We start from the raw sequence: 26513 nt of genomic DNA on the forward strand, positions 1-26513 counted from the left end.
TATAAATCGGCTTAATTTCACACTGACAAGCGACCAATGCATGTCATTGAACAAGACATGAGCACTTTAAGATGAGGTCGAGAAAAACACACATTACTCACAAACAAGGCTCATATGTCTCACGAGCTGTCGACGACAAAAATATTGTGCGAAAAATTCCGAGATGACGTTTTGCTTATTTTCATTTCGTGACTTAACCGCAATTTCACTGACATGGAATTTAACCACGAGAGGTACGTTTTTGCAGCCAGTTTTGCAAAAAGTCAGGAAGACAAAGATCGCAAGCCTACTGCAAAAACACAGGGTCGTCAAATTGACAAGTCCGACCACCATGACCCACATCCAAATAATGCCAAAAATCCGTATTGCCGAGTATGATTCTGACTACGTAAATTTTTTTGGGGAAAATCCCTGTTGCCCGTCATCAGACCAAGATTAGCAGGGGTACCAATGAATTTCCTCTTATACACCGGCGCGTCAAAACAATTTCAACAGACCTCGCAAAAAACTTAATGGTATCCGCCCGGTGGACGTTACGGTGGTCGAAATTCACTCAATTCATGGCGCTACCAATGTCACAAAAAAATGCTTCGTCTCGATTTAATTTAAAAGATTTTTAATTTTTTTATTCTACCAGATTTTACAATATTCGACGGAATAAATGCGGACGATCTGTTAACACAGGCCGGCGCATCGCTTCCGCCCAACTCAAATGGGGTAAGGAGGTTGAGAAGATTTCATTCCATGCACTGACCCCAACTACACTAACGTGGAGTGCGCAGAGTGCGCACCACCTTTCGTAAAGAAGGCATTTCTGGAATGATAAAAAGCCGAAAAAATGCCTTCGTAGATCCCAACGAGGCCCTACCATATAACACATCGGTAGTGGCCACGATTAGAAAGACTAGCGTAGAGACCATTTACGCCAAATTATATCAACACCCCATGGTGGTGGACAAAAAAGGAACCGTCGAGGCCGGCAATCAAAATATACGATTAGTCATAGGACTCTCCCGGACAAATACCCAATGACAGATATCTTCATGATACGAGGCAACTTGGGCAAGACCAAATTCTTTACGACCCTGGACCTCAAGTCCGGGTATCACCAGATCGTCTTAGCGGAACATGACCTCGAAAAACTTCCTTCTTCGTAAGCGGAGGGAAGTACGAATTTATGAGGATTCCCCATGGCTTGAGAAATGCTGCTAGCATCTTCCAAATGACAGCAGCCAGCATCTTATTGATGACATTCTCAGAGAGCAAATCGGCAAGACTTGCTCTTTTTACGTCGATGACGTAATAATCTTCTCAGAAAATGAGAATTCTCATGTCAAGCCGTGGATTGGGGTTTGAAAACCATAAGTGATGCAAACATGAGAGTCTCAGTAAAAAGTCAAGTATTTTTAAAAAAGAGTAAACTTTCTTGGCTTTATAGTAACCAGTGATAGAAATACCACCTACCCAGAAAAAGTCTGGGCCATTAGGGAATTTCCCCAACCCAAAAACAGTATTTGAGGTTAGATCATTCCTAGGCCTCGCGAGCTATAACAGATGCTTCATAAAGGACTTCGCAGCCATAGCAAGGCCTATTTCTGACATCTCAAAAGGCGAAAATGGAAGTGTAAGCAGACATAGATCGCGCCACATCCAGGTACACTTCAATGAGGCACAAACAAATTCTTTCGAAAAACTCCGCAACATTTTGGTATCCGAAGATGTTATGCTCAAATACCCGGATTACAAGAAGCCGTTCCATCCAACAACGCATGCTTCAGCCTACGGTATTGGAGCAGTTCTTTCACAAGAGAACCGTCCTATTACAATGATCTCGAGGACATTAAACGATAGGGAAATGAACTACGCCACAAATGATGGACAATTATTAACCATCGTTTGGGCGTTGGCCAAACTGCGACAATATTTATATGCAGTGAAAGATATAACTATCTTCACTGACCATCTGCCATTGTCATTCTCGGTATCAGATTCTAACCCTACGCGAAAATTAAAAGTTGGAAGGGTCGCATCGAGGAAACGGGTGCGAAAGTAGTATATAAACCGGGAAAAGGAAATTTGATTGCTGATGCCTTGTCTAGGCAGCAAATTAACGCCATAGAAGAACAGGACGCAGAATCATGTTTTGCGACCATTCATAGTGACATTTCCGTCACCCACACCGTAGAATCACCGTAGCTTCCAGAACCAACTAATTCTAGAAGAGGCCCGCTTTCCGCTTAAACGCTCTTTCGTTCTCTTCAAAAATAAGAAACGACACGCAATCAACTTCACCGACAAGGAGTCATTACTCAATGACCTTGCGTATGCAATAGTCCCCAAGGGCGTAAACGCTCTCCATTGTTATTTGCACACGTTAGCAACGGTGCAGAACGACTTTGTGCGGAGATTCCCGACTACAAAATTCTGGCACTGCAAAAACCGTATTACAGACATTTTTGGGGTCGAGGAAAGGAGGGAAGTCATTTTAGCAGAACACAATAGGGCCCACCGGTCAGCTAAGTTTTCACAACACTCTACTAGAGCTCGCCAGGTGCCTGAAAATTAACAAGGGCATAAGTGATACTGTGGAGTTAATCTTATTAGCCACTACAGATATAACAAATCAATCTATTCGGTCATTGAAAAGAGGCCAGTCGACGCAATACAAGGATCCACGGACGACACACAAGAACGGATTGCTGACAAAACTAAGAGTGCCCAAGATGCGCTAAGGTCTAGAGAGAATGCATCTCGACAAAACAGAGTCTTCGAAGTGGGCGAAAAGGTTTTGGTCAAAACTAATAGAAGGCTTGGCAATAAGCTCACTCCCTTGTGTGAGGAAAAAGCCATACAAGCAGATCTGGGGACCACGGTCCTCATTAAAGGGAGGGTGGTCACAAAGACAACTTAAAATGACTCTCTCGCTTAATTTTAAGCTTTTTATTATTACTACCTATAATCAGCCGTTTAGCAAACTTCCATTTAATAGACATTAGGTCCGTTGTCAAAGGCACGATGTTTTAGTTTTAGGATAAAATTCATTGGGATAAACCTCAGCGAACAAGAAAAAGCGACTAAAACAGGCGCAGAATTTTCATCCTCCTCTCACTGTCATTGGTGTCAGCGCGTATCACTAACTATTCACAACCAAGGTATATCCCCATCATAGATGGAGAGATCCTGGTGTGGGAGGAGCTCGCGTATGTGAACCACTCCGCAAATCTTACGGAATACATTCGCGTTATGGAAGAAACCAGCAGCATGTATGAGATGTTTCCACAGTCTCACATGAGGAGGTTGCTAGAAGTGGACACCTCTCACCTTCGGGACACGCTGGAAAGAAAGAGTTAGGTTCACAGAGTGGCACAGTCAAACAATAGACAAATCAAATAATTACTGGAATACAAAGTGGAATCAACCAATTAACAACAAGTGTAAATCAAATCTTGCAAACACATAAAAATAACCAAATTGACACCGGTCATTTATATGAGACACTGCTGGCTAGGAATGGAATACTAACGATGGAGTTACAAAATTTAATGTTGGCAGTAACACTGGCGAAAAACAATATTGTTAGTCCAAATGTCCTAGATCATGCAGACTTAAAATCAGTTTGGCTGAAAGAACCCACAGATACCCCCATAGGGGATCTTATGTCCGCATCGTCGGTAAAAATACTACAATCCTCTAACATAATACACTTCAATATCAAATTCCGCAAAATAAAATTATCTTGTAAAAAGGTCACTATTTTCCCAGTCACTTGCAAATGAGTTGTGCTGCGAATTACCGACAACATGGGAGCAAAGTGTGGAGAATAAGTCCATACAATCAAAAACTGCACCCCAACACCGGGTGCTACCTTTTGTCACCTATCAACAGAAAGCTCATGCGCCAGGGAACTACACGCAGGCGGTTTAGCGCATTGCGAATCACAACCAAGCGACCTACACCCGCTTACCCGCGTGGATGAGGGAATCATCATCATCAATCAGCCAGGGTCACGGTGGACAATGGAGCATTTATAAACGTGGCACACATCTCATCACCTTCAACGATTGCGTCGTGGTAAGTGACTCCACCTTTATAAATCACAACAAGGCCCAAATACGAGCTCCAGCGCTCGCTAGTTCCCCATCATTGAATATCACTGCCAACAAAGATATTCTCCCCTATCTTCACCAGCTGAGTGAACGTTACTTGGAGAGAAATTGATGCTAATCATTCACATCGCATAATATTTATCGCAACAGCGATTTGTGGTGCATTGATTTGTATCGGCATCACCTGTCTACGGTTCTTCGGAGCGCGGAGATCTGCAATCCAATTAAACGTGATGATCGCCGAATTAGGACCAGCCGAGGACGGTCGTAATCTTGAAGGGGTAGTAGTTAACACAAGCTAACGAACTAGAACAGTTGGCTCAGTGCATGAAACATAATATCAAAGTGCTTACTCAGCATTGGGTCGGAAACCCGCACGCAGCCGGCAAACACAGCATATTTGCGTTCCCGCTGCGAGTCTTTGTTAGCTATAAGAATAATTTTAAGCTTCAGTTCGAATTTGCATTTGTCTGAATAAAGAGCGACAGCTCATCAACTCCGACTAAGCGTCGTAAAATATATTCTTGTTACTTACTCTGCCAGGGCACAAGGCTGGCAGTTAAAAGAGGAAAGTTCCTCTCTACATAAATAACAATCTTCTGCTCCCCGGAATCCCCGGAGCAGCCAACAAGGAAGCCTTTCACCTCTGGAGGATTCCGGACGACGACGATCGCGAGACGGTGCGATCCATCTTTAAATAATTTGTACATGTTAGCTAGATATACATTCTTATTGCTTAATGCTGGGCTAATAGGTAGGATCGAGATGACAATGTAATTCTTATATCTAACGTAAACCATGCACTGGCACAGTGGTACATTGTGCCTTTTGAGTATCCATCCTACCACAAGATGTAACGATAAACGAATTTATATTGTCTACGAGTTGCAGTGGCTATCTCAGAGGATATTGTGTGTTCGTATTGTGGGGCTCTCCTTTGCCGGGGAAATACTTGCTCCGGTACTGCCGCTACCACGCGTAGACTGGAGGTGGGAAGTTGTGATTAGGGAAGCGTCACCGATCCCAGGCTATCTTGCTCTGTACCGGCCAGTCCCGCATGACGCCTTTTCGGTTTTCACTAACGCTCCGTGGTTTGGCTTATGCCGCAGTCCGTTCGACCCTATCCATTCCTCAAACTGGTGCGTTCGTACTTAGATGGGCTTGCTTGACGGTCCAGTTTCCACTGCCACGAGAGCCGTTCTCGTTGTCCTGGATGGTGCGGGCTGCGCTACTGGGTGATAGACACTTAGGCTAGGAATTTCTGTCGACTCACGGTAGCCAACTTACTCTTTAGTTTATTCCTTTTATTACAGAAATCAAACAATTTTGTTTAGGCATTTTATTAAATAGTTTACATTATGGTAACATTAATATAACACAACATTTAATCGAAATCAACTCTGTATTGAGAGAGAGGTTTTAACAGAAGAGCCCTTTTAAGAGAGAACGCCAACTCTATATCCTATTATTATCTTCTGAGAGCAATTGTACTTAACGTATTATAAAGCATTAAAAATAACGAACTGACGAACTCATCTGACGATTCTACACAAAATGATATGAATGTATTATTTCTATACGGTAATAAATTTAAAGTCATAGTAATTACAAATAAAACTTAATAAATAGTTGTTGAACAACAGCGAAGACAATTAATTGTAAAATATGTTTATAAGGGCCCAAAGAGATTTACTGCTGGATGATTATCGGCTGTGTTTCCCAAAAATTGACCATACAGTTCCTTATAGCGATCTAGGGAAAGACCGCCACGTTTCCGGTCCTCGTCCTGAAAAAGATAATTTCAATACTTGTTATATTTTTATAATAAAAATCGCATTGAAATATAAAAGCCTTTTTCTCAGTCTGTCTCGCAAGTTAGTTTCCCACGCAATTACTAATTATTTCATATCCTTTATAGGAGATTAGTGATCATGGTCATAAAAATACATATCATTACAAATAGATAAATAAGAAATCTTTTTATTAGTAAGTTATAATGTACTAAGTTTAACTAAAGCAATATATATAAGTAAAAATGTGTTAATCATTCGCAAAAAAAGTCATCTGTCAACCTTAAATACTACCAACTCAGATACAAAACCAGCCCAATACCCGGCAACAAAATGCTTGATTTTTCGAACCATTAGGACTATTTGCCCCCATATGGTTAATGAAAGGATATTTAGGGAGGCTGCACATACAAAAATATAATGTGCTGGAATCACGGAAACTAAGTCATAAGTAGAAGTAGAGAACTTGGCTCCTACAGCATCTTCCAGAATGAGGACCTGAAGGGCATACTCACCAGTGTCTTTGATATGACTTTAGCAATAAACAATTTTCATATTTTTTTATTTTATAAATATATATTTTCTACTTCGTATTATTTTTATGAAATATTTATTCCTCAATGTAATGTCTTTTTTTTGAAAAATTTTATTCCAATTTGATATTTTTAAGCAGCGCGCAATTTCATCATATGCTACGAAACTACCAAAACTCCCCAAATATGTAAATTCGTTTCTTCGATCAGCATTAATTTCGGCCCGAAAATCGTCTTCTAGCACAACACACAAGCAAGCAAATTATATTTTTAGATTCGTTACGCTCTCAGCGTAAGCGAGCGGAAAGAGGGAAATTTTGGCAGTCACCAAACCAATGCGAAACCAATGTATGGCTGTTACGCATCTTGTTATTCTTGTGTCTTTAGTTGTACGAAGGTGCTACTAGTGAGAACCGCTTGACGAGCAATACTACCCAGACTGAGGCACAAAAGCCTACCAAATAGGCTCCTCACAATGCGCAGGTGCCCAAGGAGCACCTGGGCTTCGAACCAAACTGCAAGGAGACTGACAGAACAGACTGCTGTCTTAGATGCGGTGAGCGTGGCCACAATGCCTGATCTGCAGCAGCGATGTGGATAGTAACCACCTGACGGATAGTTTTGCGTGCCCGACCTACAGAGCGAGCCTAAAAAAAGCCAAGAGCCTCCATAATGCACGGCCATATTAGCGTAATGCGGCTCAATGTTAATCGTTGCGCGGCTGCTCAAAACCTCCTGATTCAGACTGCGGAGAAGCGCAATATAGACTTCATGCTCGTAAGTGAAACTTACGTCACTAAAAGGGGACAATCCTCCATGATCCAAGACGAGTCAGGTAAAAGAGCTATCAATTTCTACAACTCTCTTCACGTCCAGGAATTGGCTGCATCACCTATGCGGGGAGTTGCATATGTGAAGATAAAACACATACATATGTACAGCTGCTATGCTCCGCCTAGCGACACCCCTGATCAGTTCGGGGAGTTTTTGGAGGCACTTGTGGACCATGCGAGAAGGCGAAGCCCGATGATCATTGCCGGTGATTTTAATGCCTGGGCAGTGGAATGGGGCAGCAGTGTATCCAATCCCAGAGGCCAAGCAGTGATAGACGGCATGGGAATGCTGGACCTGATACTGCTGAGCGACGGACGGAAAACGACGTTTAACAACGACAGGGGTACGTCATTTATTGAAATTATATTGTCAGCAGAGGGCTTGTGGGTTACGACAACTGGGTGGTCCATGACATCGTAACGCTGAGCGACCACACTCCCATTTCCTTCTGTCTCTTCCTAGAGGGCACGCCCTGGAGTCGACAGAGTAGAACAGCTGGGCAAGCATGGGACACCAGGAAGATCGATGAGGTCATGCTGGCTTAACAGATCAATTCCCTGGAATTCCCAAATGGGGATGCAGAGTGTATGACGGATGGCCTCATGAATATGCTTAGTAGAATTTGAGACGTAACCATGCCAAGAAAAATAAGGTACAGCGCAAACCACCCAAAGCCAACTACGGTCTGATTGCCTCAGGGCTAGGAGATTGGCGCAACGAGCCAGAGGCAGTTCCCACCACGCGGAGCTCATGGAGGCTTTCGGAGTTTAAACACGGCATAGTGGATGCCAAAACGCGGTCGTATGAGGAACTGCTGGATAGTTAATAGACAGCGAGATCTGGGGACTCGCCTACAAGCTTGTTGCCAACAAGCGAAGGAAGAGAGCGGTAACCCCATCTGACCCTGGGGTCCTGGCTAACATTGTAGGGAAGCTATTCTCAAATCAGACAACACTATGGCTGCCAACAGAGGTAGCCCCTGCCCCGGATTACCCGTGCGTCATAGAACTTGAAGTCGGCGAGGCAGCAAAGCGCATCAAACCCAACAAAGCCCCTGGACTAGATGGCATTCCTGGAGTTGTTATTAAATCATCGTCAGGGCCACCTTCCAGCAATGTCTTCTGGACGGAATCTTCCCAACAAGGTGGAAAAGCCAGAAACAAGCCCTGTTTCCGAAAGGCAAGGGACCAGCACATGCTGCAAACCTACTATGCCTACTGGATATAGTTGGAAAACTATTTGAACGTATCCTGTATACTCGAATCACCGAAAACATCAACGGCCTAGGAAGTCAGCAATATGGCTTCCGAAAAGGAAAGAGTACCCTGAACGTTTTGCTGTTTTGCTGACGATGTAGCAATTACAGCAATCGCCAAAACAATCGCATGGTTGCAAAATAAATGTAACACTACGATTGGTGCTGCCATCCGCTGGCTCGAGAAAGCCGGGCTAGCAATAGCGGCTCACATGACCGAGGTAGTCCGAATAAGCAGCAGGAAAAAGGTGGAGAATATGCTAGTCTCTGTCAATGGCACACAGGTGACCTCCCAAGAGTCCCTAAAGTACATGGGTGTAATAATAGACCACAGACTATCGTGTGTTACGAGTTACGCCAGCAAAAAGGCAGCAGTCACAGCCTCTTCATTGGTCAAACTCTTGGCGGTAGCAAAGGCTTCGCTGCTATACGCTGAACCAATCTGGAGCAATGCCAGGGGTTCAGCAGGTGCTATGGTCCATGGCCCACAGGCTCATTAGAGGATTGAGGACCATTTCCGAAGACGCGGTGCTAGCACTGGCAGGCCTGCCGCCCATTGATCTAGAGATCAAGGCTCTCAGCCTAATGCGGCGTGGTGCTTCCGGCTAGAGGCACACGAGGGGCAGATGGCAAACGTCGCGACAGGGGAGGCGGTCTTACCAGATCATCCCTGAATTGGCGGTTTGGGCAGTTATCCCAGTTCCTCATGGGCCTATCTACTCCGGTTCCGCCACGTAGAGTCAGCTCAAAGCTTGTTCTGCTTCGATTGTGAAGAAACAGCAGAACATGTGCTAATGCATTGTTCCAGGTTTACGGTGGAGAGGGAGCATCTGTAGACGCTGTCTGGTACCCTGTTCAGTCCTATTGGCTTGTTCACGGCTATGCTGGCGAACAGCGAGCAATGGGAGCTGGGACACAGCCTAATCATCAATATGATGAAGCGAGTCGAATCAGACGAGATGGCACCAGCGTGAGTGGCTAAGCCCAAACAGGCGTCCTGAGTGGTGGCGGGCGAAGAATTCTACTTCATCGTTCCCGGCTAGTCGTAAAAGGCGACTAAAGGTTGGAAGGAGGAGCCCTCATGGACTACACTGATGGAAGGGAGTGGGAGCCTCACATCCTGCTCACCGAAGTCATACCTTGACTGGCAGTCCCGGTGAGCGTGAAAGGACTGAAGATCACGCGGAGGTTTTTGTTTTAGTACGTAGGAAAAATACCATTAGGGTTTATGAATCGTGCATGCCACCCACGGTAGTTGGTATCTTTAGAAATTTCTAATTTTCCTACCGTAAGTCGGTTAAATGAAAAAAAAAAAAAACAAAAGACAAACAATAAAACGAAAAACAAAAGAGAATGATATAGTCGAGTTCCCCTAATATCAGATATCCTTTACTCAGCTGGTGTGAGTGCGAACACAAAATTTGATTATTTTTCGGTGATATCGATAGATATTAAGGAATAAAATGAGAAAAATTTTTTTAATTTTTTGAAGGACATCAAGAATTTTTCAAAAATGTGGGCGTGGCAGTTTTGGGCAGTTTTATGGCGTAGTAGGTGTGGCAAAAAGTTATTAGGCAAATCGATAGAAATTTACAAGACTAATAAAGTTAGTGCAAAATATCAAAAAAATTTTAAAAAATGTGAGCGTGGCAGTTTTGGGAGGTTTTAGGGCGTTTTTTGGAAAATCGACAGAAATTTAAAAGACTAATGAGGAGAAATACCAATACAAAAAATTCCAAAATGTAATTTATGTAACTTACATTCAACAATGTTTCAAAGGCTTTATCAATTGGAGTAATATCGTCGATGGCTACTCTAGTTATACAGTTATAACGGTATTCTTTAACTCCGACTATTCCATCGCTGTCTATGTCAAGAAGCTTGAAGTTTGATTCAATGAATGCTCTCATTGCCTATAAAATATAAAATAGAAAATGGATAAAAGCGCCAAAAATATATATAACATATACATTTTTATCATTTAATTTTAACTTAAGAACTATATTTGTCAGATGTGATGTAATTAACTCTGAATATTCCGTAGAAAAGGAAAAATTAAGAAAAAGCATTTAATGACTTTTACATTAATTTTTTGTTTTGTAAACCTTCTAGCTTAGCAGAAAACTCTTAAAAAAGTTAAATATCCCAAACAATTTAAACACTTGTAATGTGTAAAGTAAAAGTTAAAACGTTAGTTTCAATAGACAACATAAAGACATATAATATATAATAAGACAAATTAAACAACAAAGACTATCAGATACCCGGAATTTAATTATTGGAAGTAAGAGGGAGAATTTTCACAATGTGCTTGGTATATCGATAGGAACTAGCAAGACAGACAGGTATGACTAAAAGAACTTGGCCGGCGATACCGATGAAAAACATATTTACATTTTGTGGTAAAAATGCTTCTTTTTGTTTGTCAAAGTGTAAAAAAAAAGAAAAAAAAGATCTCTAAGATCAGATCCCTGTTACTCAGCGGTCAGATTTGTGGGCGTTAGAGTGGGCGTTGCAACAAACAACAAACTTGCGCTGCGTATATAACTCTTTATGCTTAATCTAAGCCTTCTAACTTTTATAGTTCCTGAGATCTATTTTTTCATACGGACTGACGGACATGGCCAGTTAGACTCGGCTAACAAGAGTATATATACTTTAAATGGTCGAAAACGACCATATTGGCTGTTACATAATTTTAAACGAATATAGTATACACTTTTACGCTACGAGTACCGGTTATAAAAACTATCCAAAGATGAAGTAGAAGGCTAGTGTTTAAAAATGAAACGCCCTTTGTGCATCTGTTTTTCAATCTTCATTGGTTCGAACTTACTTTGTACTTTGGAGATCGCGATGCGCGCGGTTGCATTTTGCTAAAGATGTAAGCAAGTTACCGTTTACAAGGAAAGCCTACATGTGAACAGATACACACAATTAGCGGATATAATGCGATAAGATTTCAAAGCGCCACTTTAGTAATTAGGAGTTTGTACACGCCTTGGACCTTGTCGTCTTGACCTGCATGAACATCCATGATACGTCAAAGGATCCGATTATATGGGAGTAGATTAGGTTCCAGTGTACTGATCTTTGTCAGTTTCTAGATGTCATTTGGTACGCAATGTTTTCAAAAACTTTGAACGTTGGCTGGCAGCTGATTCCACCTCTCCATTCTGTTCATGGGTACTTCCAGGCGGCATGGTTCGGGTTGCGCAATATACGCTGGTCCTAAGTATTAAATCCAGCCAGACGATGAAACCTTTGATAGCTAGGTCGCTAACTACCTTAATGTGAATAGCATACAAAAATGGCAAACCAGGTCAGCCCGAACCGTGGGCTTTTTCCCTTGAAATCCTAAATTAAGATCGGAACAGCGTAATCCAAACCGGTATGTTGACAACAACGGCTGGATTGGACTTGGGGAATCGAAAGCGCATCCATAATATGGTGACTGGTGTTCTTGCGTTGGAGGAAGCTGAATTTGCATTTGAACACAATCTTTCTGACTAGATTGCGGGCACCCAAAATCCAGTACAGTTGACGAAGATGCTTAAACGGAAATTGACACCATAAAAATGTCTAACCAGTAATGCAGCGATGGGCGAAACCTTTGCATTCAAAATCGGATGTTTATCGTTGTAATTGATTGCTCCTCCATTTAGAAGCTACTCCCGGGTAAGGACCTTTCGTTGTACATGACGAATGAGTTGAGGTCGTGCTGCCAGCAACTCTTCAGAGGTAAGGAATGATAAACTGTTCCTTTGACGAGAGCAAAGAGATCGCACCTCTAACTTACTTGTTGACGGTAGCCAATCGTACACTGGTTTGGCCAGCGCCGTACGGCTGCATGGGACGTCCGGAAACCCGTGCAATTGAACTTATTGGAAGGAAACTGCAATGTATCTAGGTACTTGAAAGCTTGTGAGCGACGAGAGATCCTCAACCAACGCTTTCCAGCGAGTGCTCAAGGTTTCCGAAATTAGGTCATCCCATTGTAGTACTGTTGTCCAACTTTCTTGAAGTACGAGCTTGAGTAAGACTGATGTCGAAGAGGCGAGCCCAAGGCGGTCGTAAATTTGGGAAATATTTTATAGTAATTCTCTAGGTGTACGGCTCGCATCGAAGTACTTCATGTTCAGAAACAGAACATCTGAACCTTGTTCCATTGAATTCCAAAAATTTTGACTGAGGCATGCTTGGCTAAGCTGTTGAGATGCTGTCCAGGTTCGAAGCTCCGATCTTCTTCTGGCAAGGATTTATAAAGGCGAGAAAAGTTTGAACTCAATTTTCGTAATTTAAATTTCGCTCTCTCCAGCAGTCCAATCACCTCGTCTTTTAATAGCAAAAGTTCTTTAATCGAATCGCACTCTGTAGGGATATCATCGACATAGGCATCGTGCGTGAGCGCGTTTGCTCTTGGAAGTGGTCGTCCGCCAGTTGTTTTAAAACTCTAAGCGCCACAAAAGGGCGATGGCGCCAAACCGTAGGTAACCGTCAAATGGCGAGTATTAAGCAATGGGTCGGTCTCATAAGTGCGATAAGTAGTACGTTAAAGGTTGTTGTGGGCTTTGGAGATCCCTCGGAACATCTTATCAATGGTGGCTCATATTACAAATTTATGCTGTCGGAAGCGTAAACAAGTCCCAAGAAGATCACGCTAATCGGCGGTCAAACTCGTAGCCGGTCATTGAGCGACATTCCTGAGTCTGAGCGGGTGTGAGCGGAGATCGACGAAATTTCTGTTCTAATGAGACCAGACAATTGATGGACAGCGCTAGAGTCAAATCCATGGGCCCCAGTCTGGTTAGGCTGCATTTCTATAAACAACCGAATTGCGAGAGTTCACCTTAAAGTTTGCGCGTCCTCCCGTTTTGCCAGCGCTGTTGGCTGCAAGACCAAGAATAGAAATCCGTGCGTGTACTCGACTGACGCATATCCTCTGAACAAATGATTCTGATGCCACTCTTATTGTAGAACCAGTTTCCAGTAGCATCCTGCACGGCGTAATATTTCCCTAGGCGTTGCGGACGTCTGCAGGAATGGTTGGAAAGAATACCTGCGATCGTACGAGTTTCCATGTTGTGATTGGTATAATTATTGTCAGTAGCCGAAACGTTTCTCTTATAGTGATTTTGATGTAGAGACGGGCACAGACACAGACACAGTATTTAAAGTTCCAACTCCCGAAGTCGCAATGCAGTCTACGCTGTCCGCGCTTGGTGCTCTGATATATATTGTTAACAATATAAAAATTAACCAGGGATTACGTTTCTCGCAGTTTTGTGCCCGTAACCCCCGAATAACTTCATTAACGCCGTCACCCACCTTACGCAGGTGGCTGGTGATAGGGTTGGTAGCAACAGGAAGCGTCATATAAGTTGCTGTAGTCGCTCCCAAGCTTCGCAATAGTTTTAATTGGTGACAGAAATATGTTTGACTAATGAGAGCGCGTCATTAGCTAATGAAATCGTTGGCAGTCAGTAAGGCTCGCACTGGTAGCAATATATGCCGTATACATGTCTGAAAAATGTTTCCAATACTAATAATTACTGAAAGAGGTAGGAAGTTTAATTCGCTCAAACTGAAAGACCGCCTTGCTTCTCAGCGTGGTATTTGTAATTTGAACAACGGTCTGTGTACTGGATCGTACCCACAGCCCATAATTCTTTGAGGGTATTCCAAAGAATGGCGTATGTGAAGTAATGCTTCTCCTCATACGCGTCAAAGTCGTCGTCAGAGTTTTCCCAATCTTGTTCCTCGTGGAAGGTATACAGCTCTTGCGAGAGCCGCATAACGACATATTGTCTTGTAGTTGCGCGAAACGAACTACTAATTCTTTGACAGATTGAATCTCCTGCACAAACTTGATGGCACTATTATGGGCGAGGGTAATTTGGCTTTTGCAGATGCCCCGATGTTGAATTCCACTCCACATGGCGACCGAGAATAAAAGGCGATTCTATACGACATAGGAGTCTATAGATCACCGTCTACAAAACCACAATAAGTCAAGCTGTCGAAATTCAGACGTGATGATGGCGATCCGGCTCGAAGGATCAAAAAAAGCTTATGTTTATAAATGAAACGCCCTTATTGCCCTTATCTGTTTTTATAATATTTATTGGTTTTAAGTTCGCACAGTTTGACTTCGGAGACCGCGATGCGCGTGGTTACATTGAAATCAAAAAAGTGGCTAAAGCGGTGAATGGATCATACTTCAGTTACCGTCTACTGGTCATGAAAAAGTACTGGGAATACTCGGAGTCTACATGTTAACCGATACATGTGACAATGAGGACGACTCAAAATTTGTAGGGAAATATGAAGCGAACAGGTTTAAAATGCCAATATTTTAATAAGTCGTAGCTAATAATGTTGACATTGATTTTAATAAATGAGACTATATTCAAATGTGATAATTTCCAAAAGCGTATACCCATACGATCCAGAGAGCGAAGAAAGATCAGATCCACAGAAAGCGGCGAGAGCAATGCAATGCACATGGTGTACATGAGAATATGTTGTTTTTGTAGGAACGATGTTTGAGGAAGCTTTCTTCTTCTTCTTATAAAACATTATGGAACTCAGGAACTACAAGAACTCACAATTAAAAAGTGTGTTACGTTGCTGAATAAGCGGGTCATTACATTGCCGACGAGAGGAAAATAAGGTAAATAATGATAATAACTAACAAAATTTGATAAGTTTGCCACGCACACCGTGTGTGTGTGTTTTAAACTGTGAAAAAAAGAACAGTTTTAAATGTGTCAGGCGGCATATACAGGAGAGAAGGAATAAACGGAGTGATTGCAAATCTGCATTCGTTCCACACAACTCGCACTCCGATAGATATGCTAAGTGAGGAAATTACTCTTCACCACCATATTGAGAGTTGCTGAGTAAGAGAGACACTCTGTAGCAAAAAAAAAAAATTTTAAGGCCGAGTTCGCATTATAAGCTCTAAAGAGAGAAGCTGAGTAATGGTACAAGCCACAGGTAATAAAAATAGCAAAAAAAATGTTAGGGCCGAGTACCTATTACAAGCTGTAAGGAGAAAAGCGCAGTAATAGTACACGCCAAAGCATATTAAGAATAGCAAAGAGAGGAGCGGAGAAGTGGTACCAGCCAAAACATATTAAAACATTAATTATAATACATAACAAATAAAAATAAAAAAACAGAAGACAGTGAGTAAATTATTACAAGCTTTTAAAAAAAGAGCTAGGTAATTAATCTGAGTTCCAAACAAAAAAATAATATAAAGCTCGGGTGAAGCAGGCTGCCCTCCACAAGCCAAATTTAAATTGAATTTTATTGAACTGAGGCTGTGTAATATTTGCAAGTCAAATTATAAATCTAATATCTTTCGTTGTAAACCCAAACTCTAGGTCCCATATTGGAAAACCGTTTCAGTGCGAGGCGATCGACAGGGCAATTCTCCGATATGCATGAGAGAAATGGCTTAGGGGGTTTACCATATACTTCGAGGCCGAGGGTATTGAAGCCGAAAAGCAGAAGAGGAGTAGGCTACTACTCTTGGGAGGAGTCCAGCTACAGTCAGTAGTATATTCTTTACCTGGTGCGCTGGTTGAGCCAACCGACGAAAATAAAAACAACATCTACAAAATCGTCATCGACCATCTAAAAAAACACTTCTCACCGAAGCATAACTCAACGTTTCAGAGACATATATTGAGGCCAAACAACTTGAAAACCGGAAATCTTTTCGGATTACTTGCTGCGACTACGTTAGTATATGCAAAGATGTACGTTCGGATCTTCAAAAGCGGAGATTGAGGAAATATGCCATAAAGATAAAATTATAGATGTGTTGTCACTTGTACACCTTAAGAAGACTAACGGGAAAGGAAAATTCACTAGAAGAAGTCATCGAAGCGTGCCAGGTTAAGGAACAGATCAACAATGAGTCAAAAGCAATGACTAGTGGCAGAACCCATCAGCAAAATTGCAAGTCGCGGCTTCAAGCAGAGTGGGGAATGTCCAAGTGGAAAGTTTGGTCACGCGAGAATGAAAAGGAGTTTATAGAATGCCGAGTGGGACGCCGTGAAATTCCCCTAATTATCGACTCCGGCTGAAAATTCAACTTAATTAGCCACGAGGACTAGTCTCCCTGGTAAAGGGAAAATCACACTTTTTAACGTAAGAACCCACTCGGAAAAGCAATTCCCTGCATATGCCTCCAATGAATTACTTCGAGTAATTTGTATTTTCGATGCCCCAATTTCCGTTGAGCGAGGTGCCGAAGAATTTGCTTCATTACGTTACTTCATTACGCTATTGGAAAGGTGAAACAATCTCTTTTGGGCCGAGACACGTCCATCGTTTAAGAAGTCCTCCGACTAAGAAGAAACATTAACCGGATTGAAGAATTGATTAAAGAATCTTTCCCGAAATGGAAAAACATTGATGTAAGGCAAGGGGACTTTTCCGATATAAGCGGCTGATGTTAGGAGTACCCTCTGCTCCTTAAACTTTTGAACGCCTTCTCGAGCAGATGATATCTGTATGACATCATCATCTTTAGCGCGACTAACATCGAAATCGACAGCGCTGTGGGCAAGCTCTTCCAGTAAAATGATGTCCTACTGAATAGCGAGAAGATCGGGAAGACACCCAAACTAAAATTCCTCGGACATATCTTATCCGATAATATTTACGTCATACGATCTTTCAGAGACCCAAAGAACAAAGACGAAACACTGAGTTTTCTCGGTCTGGTAACCTACGTCGGGTAGTTCATCCCGGACATTGCAAGTCATACAGATTCTCTAAGGAACCACCTGAGAACCGAAAACAAATTCACCTGGGGCCAAGCCGAGAGAAATGATTTCAAGAACATAAAGAATCTGTTATCCAAAGTACCCACGCTATCATATTTCGATCCAAAGCATCGAACGCAGGTGATTGCGGTTGCTAGCCTTATTGCATTCGGGCCGCTTTTTTTTTTCAATCTAAAGGAGATTGATAATTCTCTGCTAGCAATGCCCTGTCAGAGGTGGAGAAACGGTCCTCTAAAACGGAAAGGGAAAGCCTTGCCATGATTTGTCCCCGGCCCACATTGAAAAGTGGCTGCTGCGACTCCAGGCATGTAGAATCACCCTTATCTTTAAGTCCGTGATAGACAACATATCAGATGAGCTGTCTCGACAGCTATCTGGAGTTAACAAACTGCCTACGGTAAAACCGATCGATCTCAGGACGGAATTCAGCATCCTCCGCCTCGTGCAGAACTCTAACCCAAGAGCTGAGTCTTCAAAGAGGGATAAAGACATTATAGACTTATAGACGCAATCAGTTGCCTTTAGAACGATACATGAAAGTCCGATACATTAGCAAACTACCCGTTTCGTAACGAGCTCTCAGCTCCTTTTTAGGAAAAACCGTAAAGTCTTTCCAACCAAAGGCACTAGAATAACAAGATGCGTAACGGCCATACATTGGTTTGGCACTATGCAGCCAATTTTTTAGTGACGGCCAAAATTGCTCTCTGTCCGCTCGCTCCCGCTGAGAGCATAAGAAATCTAAAAATAGAATTTGCTTGCTTGTCTGAGTAAAAACAAGAGACGAGAACGCGTATATGTGTGCGTATTGTGCTAGAAGACGATTTTCGGGCCGAAATCAATTCTGATCGAAGAAACGAATTTACATTGTACATATTAGGGTAGTTTTTGCCAATTTCGTAGCAATATGATAAAATAAAATAGTTTTTAAAAATTCGCGCCCTGACTATTATAATTTTAAAGCTTTTTAAATTTGTTTGTTAAAATCGCCGCTCGAATTAGCTACCGTTTACACATTTATATTTATGTTTAATTCTAATTTGTCTCTCATCTGACAATTTTTTAAAAGCGAAATATTTTTTTTGAAACACTTTTAATGTTAATGTTACATCATATTATGTCAAATGATTTAATAAATATACTAAATAATTAAATAATTAAATATGATATGATTATTGCAAAAGTAATATCAAAGACACTAGAATTATTCGAGAGAGCCTGGAGCCACCTCTAGAGCCACGGCGAAAAAATCGTGTGCCAAAAAATCGTATGGCGTTACGCGTCTTGTTATTCTAGGGTCTTTGTTCCAACATCTTTGAGAGTAAGAATACTGGAATCACTTTACAAAGGACATCTCAGTAAGACAGCAACCAAACGCTGGCTGAGGTCCAAAGTATGGTGGCCACAGATATACAAAGATGCATTTAACTTCGTTAAAGCTTGTAGAGATTGCTTTCTGGTATCGTAAGACATCCGGCCAGCCCCAATGGATAGAAATCCGTTCCCCACTGGCCCATGGATATGGATAGCATCGGACTTTCTAGGACATTCACACAACTATGAATATTTTCTGGTCTTTATCGACTATTTCTCACGATATATGGAGCATACATTTTTTAAAATTTCACGATCCTGGTTGAGAAAATGAAAGAGATCTTTTGTAGACTGGGATATCCTGCGTACCAACGAACGGATAATGGACGCCAGTACGTTAGCGATGAGTTCTCTAACTACTGCAAGGAGTGCGGCTTTGAACAACATAGAACCCCACCGTTTGGGCGCAAGCCAACGGGGAAGTTAATGACATGAACACAAACTATTGTAAGCAAGATTGGTAATAAATTGATAATAAAGCTGACGAAAGCAGGAAGTAACGCAGGCGGTACTGGATATGCATACCTTTTTATGATTATTGTACACATAATTACTAGTCAAATAAAATGGATAAATATAAATAACCGAAAATAATAAAATAATGATAAAGACGAGTTCACCGGTTATCAGATACCCGTTCCTCTGCTAGTGGAAATGCGATCGCGAAATTTAATAATTTTTATAAGATATCGATAAATATGGGAAATAAAATGAGAAAATATTTAAACATTTCTCAAAAGTGTGGCCGTGAACGTTTTCGGCGTTTTGTAGTTGTGGGGCGTGGTTGAGGTGTGGTATACTGATAGACAATCGGAAGGCAAATAATAAAACGAAGATAAATCAAAACATTTTTTAAATGTGCGGGTGTGCCAGTTTTGGGCAGTTTGAGAGCGTAAGAATGGGTGTGGGTCAACAATGTTACGCTGCGTCTACGTCTTGAGGTTCTTTGAGCTTTTATAGGTCCTGGTATCGCGACGTTCGGACGGACAGACAGACACGGCCAGATCGACTTGGATTTTGATACTGATCAAGAATATCCGAATATAAGTCGGAAATGCTTTCTTCTACCTGTTTCATATTTTTAAACAAATCTACTATATTTACTCCACTAGTAACAGGAATAATAATTAAAACCTCGGTGATGTATTATATTTTTAATACCGCTGTTGTTGTTGAGCACGTTGTTGAGCTTGCCATATCCGTTAGTTACGAGATTGCGTACGTAGCCAAATAACGAATTTCGTTAGTTACGAGATTGCGTACGTAGCCAAATAACGAAAGCTGCCGATAGAATACCGAAAAGGAAGTCCTAGTAAAACCGTAGTCTTTGACAATCAAGTGAAAAAATCACCTGCATGACCAAGTTTTCCTTTAGATTGGGCAAGCGAAATTGCCGCAACAAAGTGAATCAGTAGTTTTTACTTCATAGGTATCCGCCCCAAGAACCTGTGTGTTCTTACAATATTAAATACCTTAATTAATCGCCCGCTTTCGAAAGTGAGACCGCTAATAAGGTATAAAATAAAATATCAAAGTGCACAGTGCAGTTCACATAAGGCATAAGACTCGATGTACTGTAGCAGTCTGTGAACAAAAACATTAACCCGCTCAAACAAATACAAGTGTGACCGTTACATAACTAAAAATGTTTTATAACGTTTATAAATTAAGATGTCATTATCTGTCGATAATTAATCCCAACTCCTTCAACAAATACGCCAAGTGCCCAGTTCTCTGAGGAGCCCAGCAGCCTTAGTTCGTTTATCAGACGAATCGAATACTTGATACTCGACAGAAATCAGTAATTTTTGGAGCAGCCATCGAACTACAAGTCATTGGAGATACCAAGAAGGTCTGCCAGATAGGGTTTTTCCCCCTTGGAGGAACTTTTGAGACGTTTGTATTGTACACCCTACAAAGGTAATTTACGTCAATTTTGTGAAGAATTGGAAGTTAAGTCAACTATTGTCATGAATAAGTTAGACTTAGAAAACAACCAATATAATTCATCAGTTTATACGAAAGCAATAAAGAATACTATTAAACGCTCACTTCCTGATAGATTGGTCATGACCAATGAATGACTGTTCAAAAAATGCGACAAATTACTTAGAAAGAAGGTACTTATGAAGACCCAATTTCCAAAAAATTCCGATATTGTTCCAAAGCTGTACCAAACTCACTAAACTCATATACAGGGTGCGGCAACATAACCTCCTTTTTTGAAATGCGCGTCATTCAGTCATAACGGTCATAACGGAGCGCTAGTGGTCCCGTTCAAGAGGGGCTACTGCAAAGTTTTGTCCCGACACGGTTCAGTCGCCATCATGCGTTGAAATAGTGAGGAGCGTGCCTCTGCCGTTGAGGCATACTTTTCAAACGGATGTTCGGTTATCAAGAGCGTGCTGTTCGGAATCGCTTTAATTAAGCCCCGTTGGCCTTCGCCCCAGACTGCAAATCAATTGTAACATGAGTCACTACATTCAGGCAAACTGCAACGTCACCTATCCGATTTCATCTTAAAAAAAAAAAAAAATAAATAATAACTTTAGACATGTACCTAAATAAATAAATAGTTTACAATAGTATTCATTTAGTTATGAAAAAAGGAAATTATCCTGCCGCACCCTGTATTTATACGAATACTAAACTCTCACTCCAATCAATCGCTACCCCCTTTCGTTACCACCTTTAATGCATTCATAAATCCCACGCAGATCAAAAGACCAAATATAAACAGCCAGACCACTTGTAAACAATTGTTTCCGTCCAGACAACAGCAATTTGATCAAAACAGATTATATTTGTATAATAAATTTAAACCAGGCTTAAATCGCGACCGACCAAACGACACCCGAAACGACTAAGCGTTTTAAAGAAGGCAGCGGACAAACACGTATGCAGACAGATGAAAGACACCATCAACACGAATTAGATTACAAAAACATAGCAGACCAATACAGATTAATTACAGTATAAACAAAACGAGACGTATATATATAAATCAACAAGTTCACCAAACCGAAAATTTCCAATACCAGCAGGGGAACCCACGAGTACAACAATCACAGATACCGATGCATAGTAGACACCAAGGACGTCGCCAGGGTATGGTTGGGGAGGGCAGTTACCCCTTCCCCCCTAGACCTAAAAGGAATGTTCATGAAATATCATATTTTTCTGCCTATCACGTACCTTCCCTTAGTCAACCTGCCCCCACTTCTGTCGATCTGTTTCCCATACTGCTTGCTAGGTGGTTTCACTAAGAGTTTCCAGTGTTGGAAAATTATTATTATTTTTTTTTTTTTTTTTAGAGTTTAAATCATTTATTATTATTCATTAGGAATCGTCCAGTTCCTTCTGAACTTAACCTTATGTGTAGCTTGAAAGATATTATGGATTCTGTTCCTCAATTATAGTGTATACGTATGTAGAGATTATACTATCTTACGTGTAAGGAGTTCATGGGGATGTATTCTCTTCAGACGTCGGAGGGAAATAGGGTCGACAAGATCATTCGCCAACGGGTTCGGGTGGGCTCTAAGTCTGTCGGCATATCGGCTGCTGTGGAAGTTTATTTGGTCTCCTAATGGGACCACTTTTAAGTCCCTTTCAATAACTCGGTTCCTCACATACCAGGGTAGCCCAAATGCATGTCGTGCCGCTCGTGATTGTATTACTCTAAGCCTATTGAGCCGAGTCTTAGAGGCTGTTCCCCACACTTGGATGGCGTAGGTCAGTGTTGGACCTAATATGGCTTTTATTAAAAGAGCCTTAGTTGCCATATGCAGTTTGATTGAGTGGAAAAGCCTGTCCTGTTTTTCCTGTTTCCAACAGGATTTGGCTCTAACTGCCGTGATATGGGCTTTCCAACTCAGCGTCCGATCAAGGTGAACTCCGAGGTAGCAGTGGGATGAGACGTAGTCAATGGTATTTCCGTCGAAGAGAAGACCTAGGCAGGTTTGAGGTCGCAGGGTAAATGTGACACAGGCCGACTTAGTGCAGTTAATGGCTATGTTCCATTTGGCAACCCATCGCTCTATTACATGCAGCCATTCCTGAACTGCATTGGAAGCGAATTGCAAGGATGAGTGCGACGCAAGCATGGCGGTGTCATCAGCGTAGGTGGCCAGGATCAGCTGAGCAGGGGCGCTTCATCGGTGTTGTTGACGGGTGTGGGAATGTCAGCAGTGTACACTTCCCTGTGGAACTTCTGCATGAATGTGTTCCATGCTTGACGGAGAGTCTCGTACTGAAACATCGAAGGTCCGATTAGCGATGAAGGAGCTGAGGATGGCATAATGGGCTGCTGGGAATATTATACAGCATGTAGAACAATTAACAGCATGCTCCAATTACACAGGTTCAGCCACACTCATGGAAAATGAGTTTGATTGGTGGCAGCGCAGAACACGACGAGTTTCAGACGGAGATCGGCGGGACCTATGTTGTTGGATCATGGTTACAATGCGCGACCCTAGCCTTAAAGTGTTGTGTTATGCACTTGTACAAAGTTTGCCAATCAAGGCAATTGTGACAAGATTTCTGTAAATAAAAACATTTTGTTGTATAAGCCCGCCACATACAAGCATAAAACAATTTTTTGGTAAGCATTGAAATAAGGCAGCCCCGATTATGATAAGTAAATGGGTATGAGTTGACCTCAGAAATCAATGTTTGTGTTTTGGCGCTATTATTTACCTATAGCGGGGTTGATTTTACAAAGTTCTTAAATATTTCATTGGTTGGCTTATTAGCAAAAAAGCGCAAACTATGTGAAGAAAAAGGTGGAGAGAGTAACAACAATCACGATGACGAAAAAGTGGAAAACGAAATAGAGACAGCTGTGCCTGCTCCCGACTTAGGCGTTGGAATATCTAAAAGTGCTGCGGCCACTTCGACCGAAATAGCAAGACCAAGCTTTTCGAAAGATTTAGCCCAGGATGATTGCAATGAAAACGATATTGGACGATCATCGTTCTTATCCTATGAAAAAAAGACCGAATTAAAAAAATGCTGGACACCGCCCAAGACGTATGATGTTTTCGTGGTCGCGAAGGGCACACAAATAACGTTACAAAACGTTATTCAGGAAAATAGAAAGATAATAACATTACTCCTGTATTGTGTTTTGCGGATCCCACGACGTGGCGTTGCGACGCAAGCACTACGGAATTGTAAAGGACTTCTACAAGCTTAGAATCGGCGCTGTAGACAATGTTTTAAAAAAGCATATGGAGCATGGAAAAGGAAATGCAAGCTATCGATCAGTTTAAACTCAAAATGTAATCAGCCTTTGTGGTGAAGTCCTAAAAAAACAGTTTATACAATTAATTGAAAATGCAGACGCCTATAGCGTTATAGCTTATGAAACTGCTGATTTGTCTGGATCAGAGCAATTGTCAATAGGGTTTAGGTATTTCCATGAAGGCCAAAACGAAGTCCAAGAATCGTTTGTCGGGTTTGGGGAAATAAAAACGTTGGATGCAAAATCAATAGATAATGCTATTGACGATTTCCTAACTAAAGCAGATCTCAGTCCTGTCAAATGCGTAGGACTGGGATTTGAAGGCTGCTCAACAATGGCTAGCAGTGAAATACAAGAGAGCTTTATATTTTCATTGTTTGTCGCATTAACTAAATTTAGTCATCGGCGAGCTTAATGCACTGCCAGATATTCGGAACTCCATTGGAACAACGAATATTATTACATTTTTCCGCGAGTCCGTTCTGAAAAGGAAGGTAATTCCCAATATTTAGCTTTGTGAATCCAAAATCCAAAGCTTTTAAACGTTTTAAGGAACATTTCGGCGATATAATGGAAGCATTGGAAGGGTTGGCACTATGTAGCCACTATTTTGGTGACGGCCAAAATTTCCCTCTGTCCGCTCGCTTACGCTGAGAGCGTAAAAAATCTAAAAATAGAAATTTCATTCTTGTGTGAGGGAAAACAAGAGACGAGAACGTGAATATGTGTGCGTACTTGTGCTAGAAGACGATTTCGGCCCGAAATCAATTCTGATCGAAGAAATACGAATTTACATATTAGGGGAATTTGGCTAATTTCGTAACAATATGATGAAATTGCGCGCAAATCAATCAAATTGGAAGTTAACAAAAAAAATAAAAATAAAAACTGAACAACTGAAACTAATGTGCATTTTAAATAATAAAAATGGATTATTAAGTCAAATGATGATAAATAGACTAAATAATTAAGGCAAATACAAAGAAAATTAGTATAACTACTGTAATTTAAAACATAAATTTTCCAAAAAGAATACATTATATTGAGAAATAAATATTTCATAAAAATATAAGTAGTAGATAATAAAAATTTATAAAATAAATAAAAATATGTGTTTGGTTGTGCAGCCCGCAGCCAGCAGCAGCTCATCATAAATTTGAGTTATTTTATTAATCACCCTTATACAATGCTCTGTGCAGCAATAGATTTTGCATTCCCCTTTATGCTATGTTCCTCTCTCTCAATAGAGAGCGAGCACAGCTGCGTTAATCATTTTTATGTGAAACTTGCTTATTTGCCTTCTGCATAGCAAGTTCAGTTACAAATTAAGTGTTGATAGCACCGTTACTGCTGTAATACACATTGTCTAGTGTCTATATGTCCAGTATATGTCCAGTATATAAAAGACCCTACTCATATCCTTTTGCTCATGAAACAGAAGGTTATAAGCAAATTGAGGAAGTGCTAAAATAAGGAATTACACGTGAAAACGACTTACGCCATTTCAGTACGTTATGCATTGTTCTTTGAAATGGACGCATCTGGTAAACCAAAATTCAGGGTGGTCGTCGACCAATTAAAACTAACTAAAAAACAAAACTAAAATGATATAACTTTAACCGATTAACTTCCGATCCCGAGTTAAGCCAAGTCAGGGAAATGTCAGAATATTTGTAAAAATTTAAAATGCCTTTCACCAAATCGATCATTTTAAGGCTTAAGCGAATATTACCGCAAGTTCATTCATGAATGAATACAAATTTACGAGCAGGAATAGCCGATGTATTACTCCTTTACAAAGCAATAAATGAAAAATACGAATAATCATTACTGAAGACTGAGAAATTAGGGAAACAAGAATATAACAATTTTAGACACATGCAACCATAAAACTAAACATAATACAACCGGACAGATACCAGCCACCATTCTACCAAAAACACTAGTGCCTTTGATTGTACATTACGCAGACACGATCATCTATGTATAATTCGCAGATGAGATGAGAGATTTAAAGAAAATAAAATTAAAAAACCTAAAGAGAGCAGACAAAATTATGAAATTTACACGGAATTTGGACAAACCCAGTACCACGGTTAAAAACTAAAAATCCCTATAGGGTAACAGGCAGAATAGAACAATTATATGAAAAACAAAAACAATAGCAAATTTAAATAGAAAACAATTATTAATAATAGCAAATATTAACTTTCGACCCACATATCGGACTCATAATATTTATATTGACCTTAAAGATGACACAAACTACAGCAGTAACAATCGAAATAAGCCATATCGAAAACAATCGAAAACAATCATTTAAATCTGGAACAATGACCCATTGTCTCACGATCAACATAACACAACTTGAAGAATGTCGGGAATGTAAATATTTATTACAAATAATTTTCCTAATTAAAAAAATGATAAGAGAAATGAACGGACAACTAGGACTGTTTAACTTTGCGAGTACTGTTTTGGCACACTAGATGAAGGCGACAGACTAAATATTAAACAACAGATTTCATTCTTATCACAAAACACGGTACAAATTAACAACATAAAACCG

The 26513-nt window shown here is 41.0% G+C and overlaps 1 protein-coding gene across 2 annotated transcripts in view, besides 1 other annotated feature; it reads right to left on the minus strand.

The window, feature by feature from the left end:
* Nucleotides 1-5202: 5202 nt before the first annotated feature.
* The window catches only part of Scp1 (Sarcoplasmic calcium-binding protein 1), a 35458-nt gene continuing 14147 nt past the window's right edge, over nucleotides 5203-26513 (minus strand). The window contains exons 5-7 of one of the 2 annotated variants that reach the window (NM_001276231.1): nucleotides 10279-10431; nucleotides 5394-5892; nucleotides 5203-5334 (exon numbers count right to left, since the gene is read on the minus strand). In NM_001276231.1, the coding sequence (NP_001263160.1) occupies nucleotides 5776-5892; nucleotides 10279-10431 (270 nt within the window). In that variant the 3' untranslated portion in view covers nucleotides 5203-5334; nucleotides 5394-5775. Of the gene's footprint in view, nucleotides 5335-5393; nucleotides 5893-10278; nucleotides 10432-26513 lie in introns of those variants that run through there. The other variant, NM_001015389.3, reaches the window with a different exon arrangement.
* Nucleotides 17941-18626: a mobile genetic element.

Source organism: Drosophila melanogaster, chromosome 2R, assembly GCF_000001215.4.
Source record: "Drosophila melanogaster chromosome 2R".
Lineage (NCBI taxonomy): Eukaryota > Metazoa > Arthropoda > Insecta > Diptera > Drosophilidae > Drosophila > Drosophila melanogaster.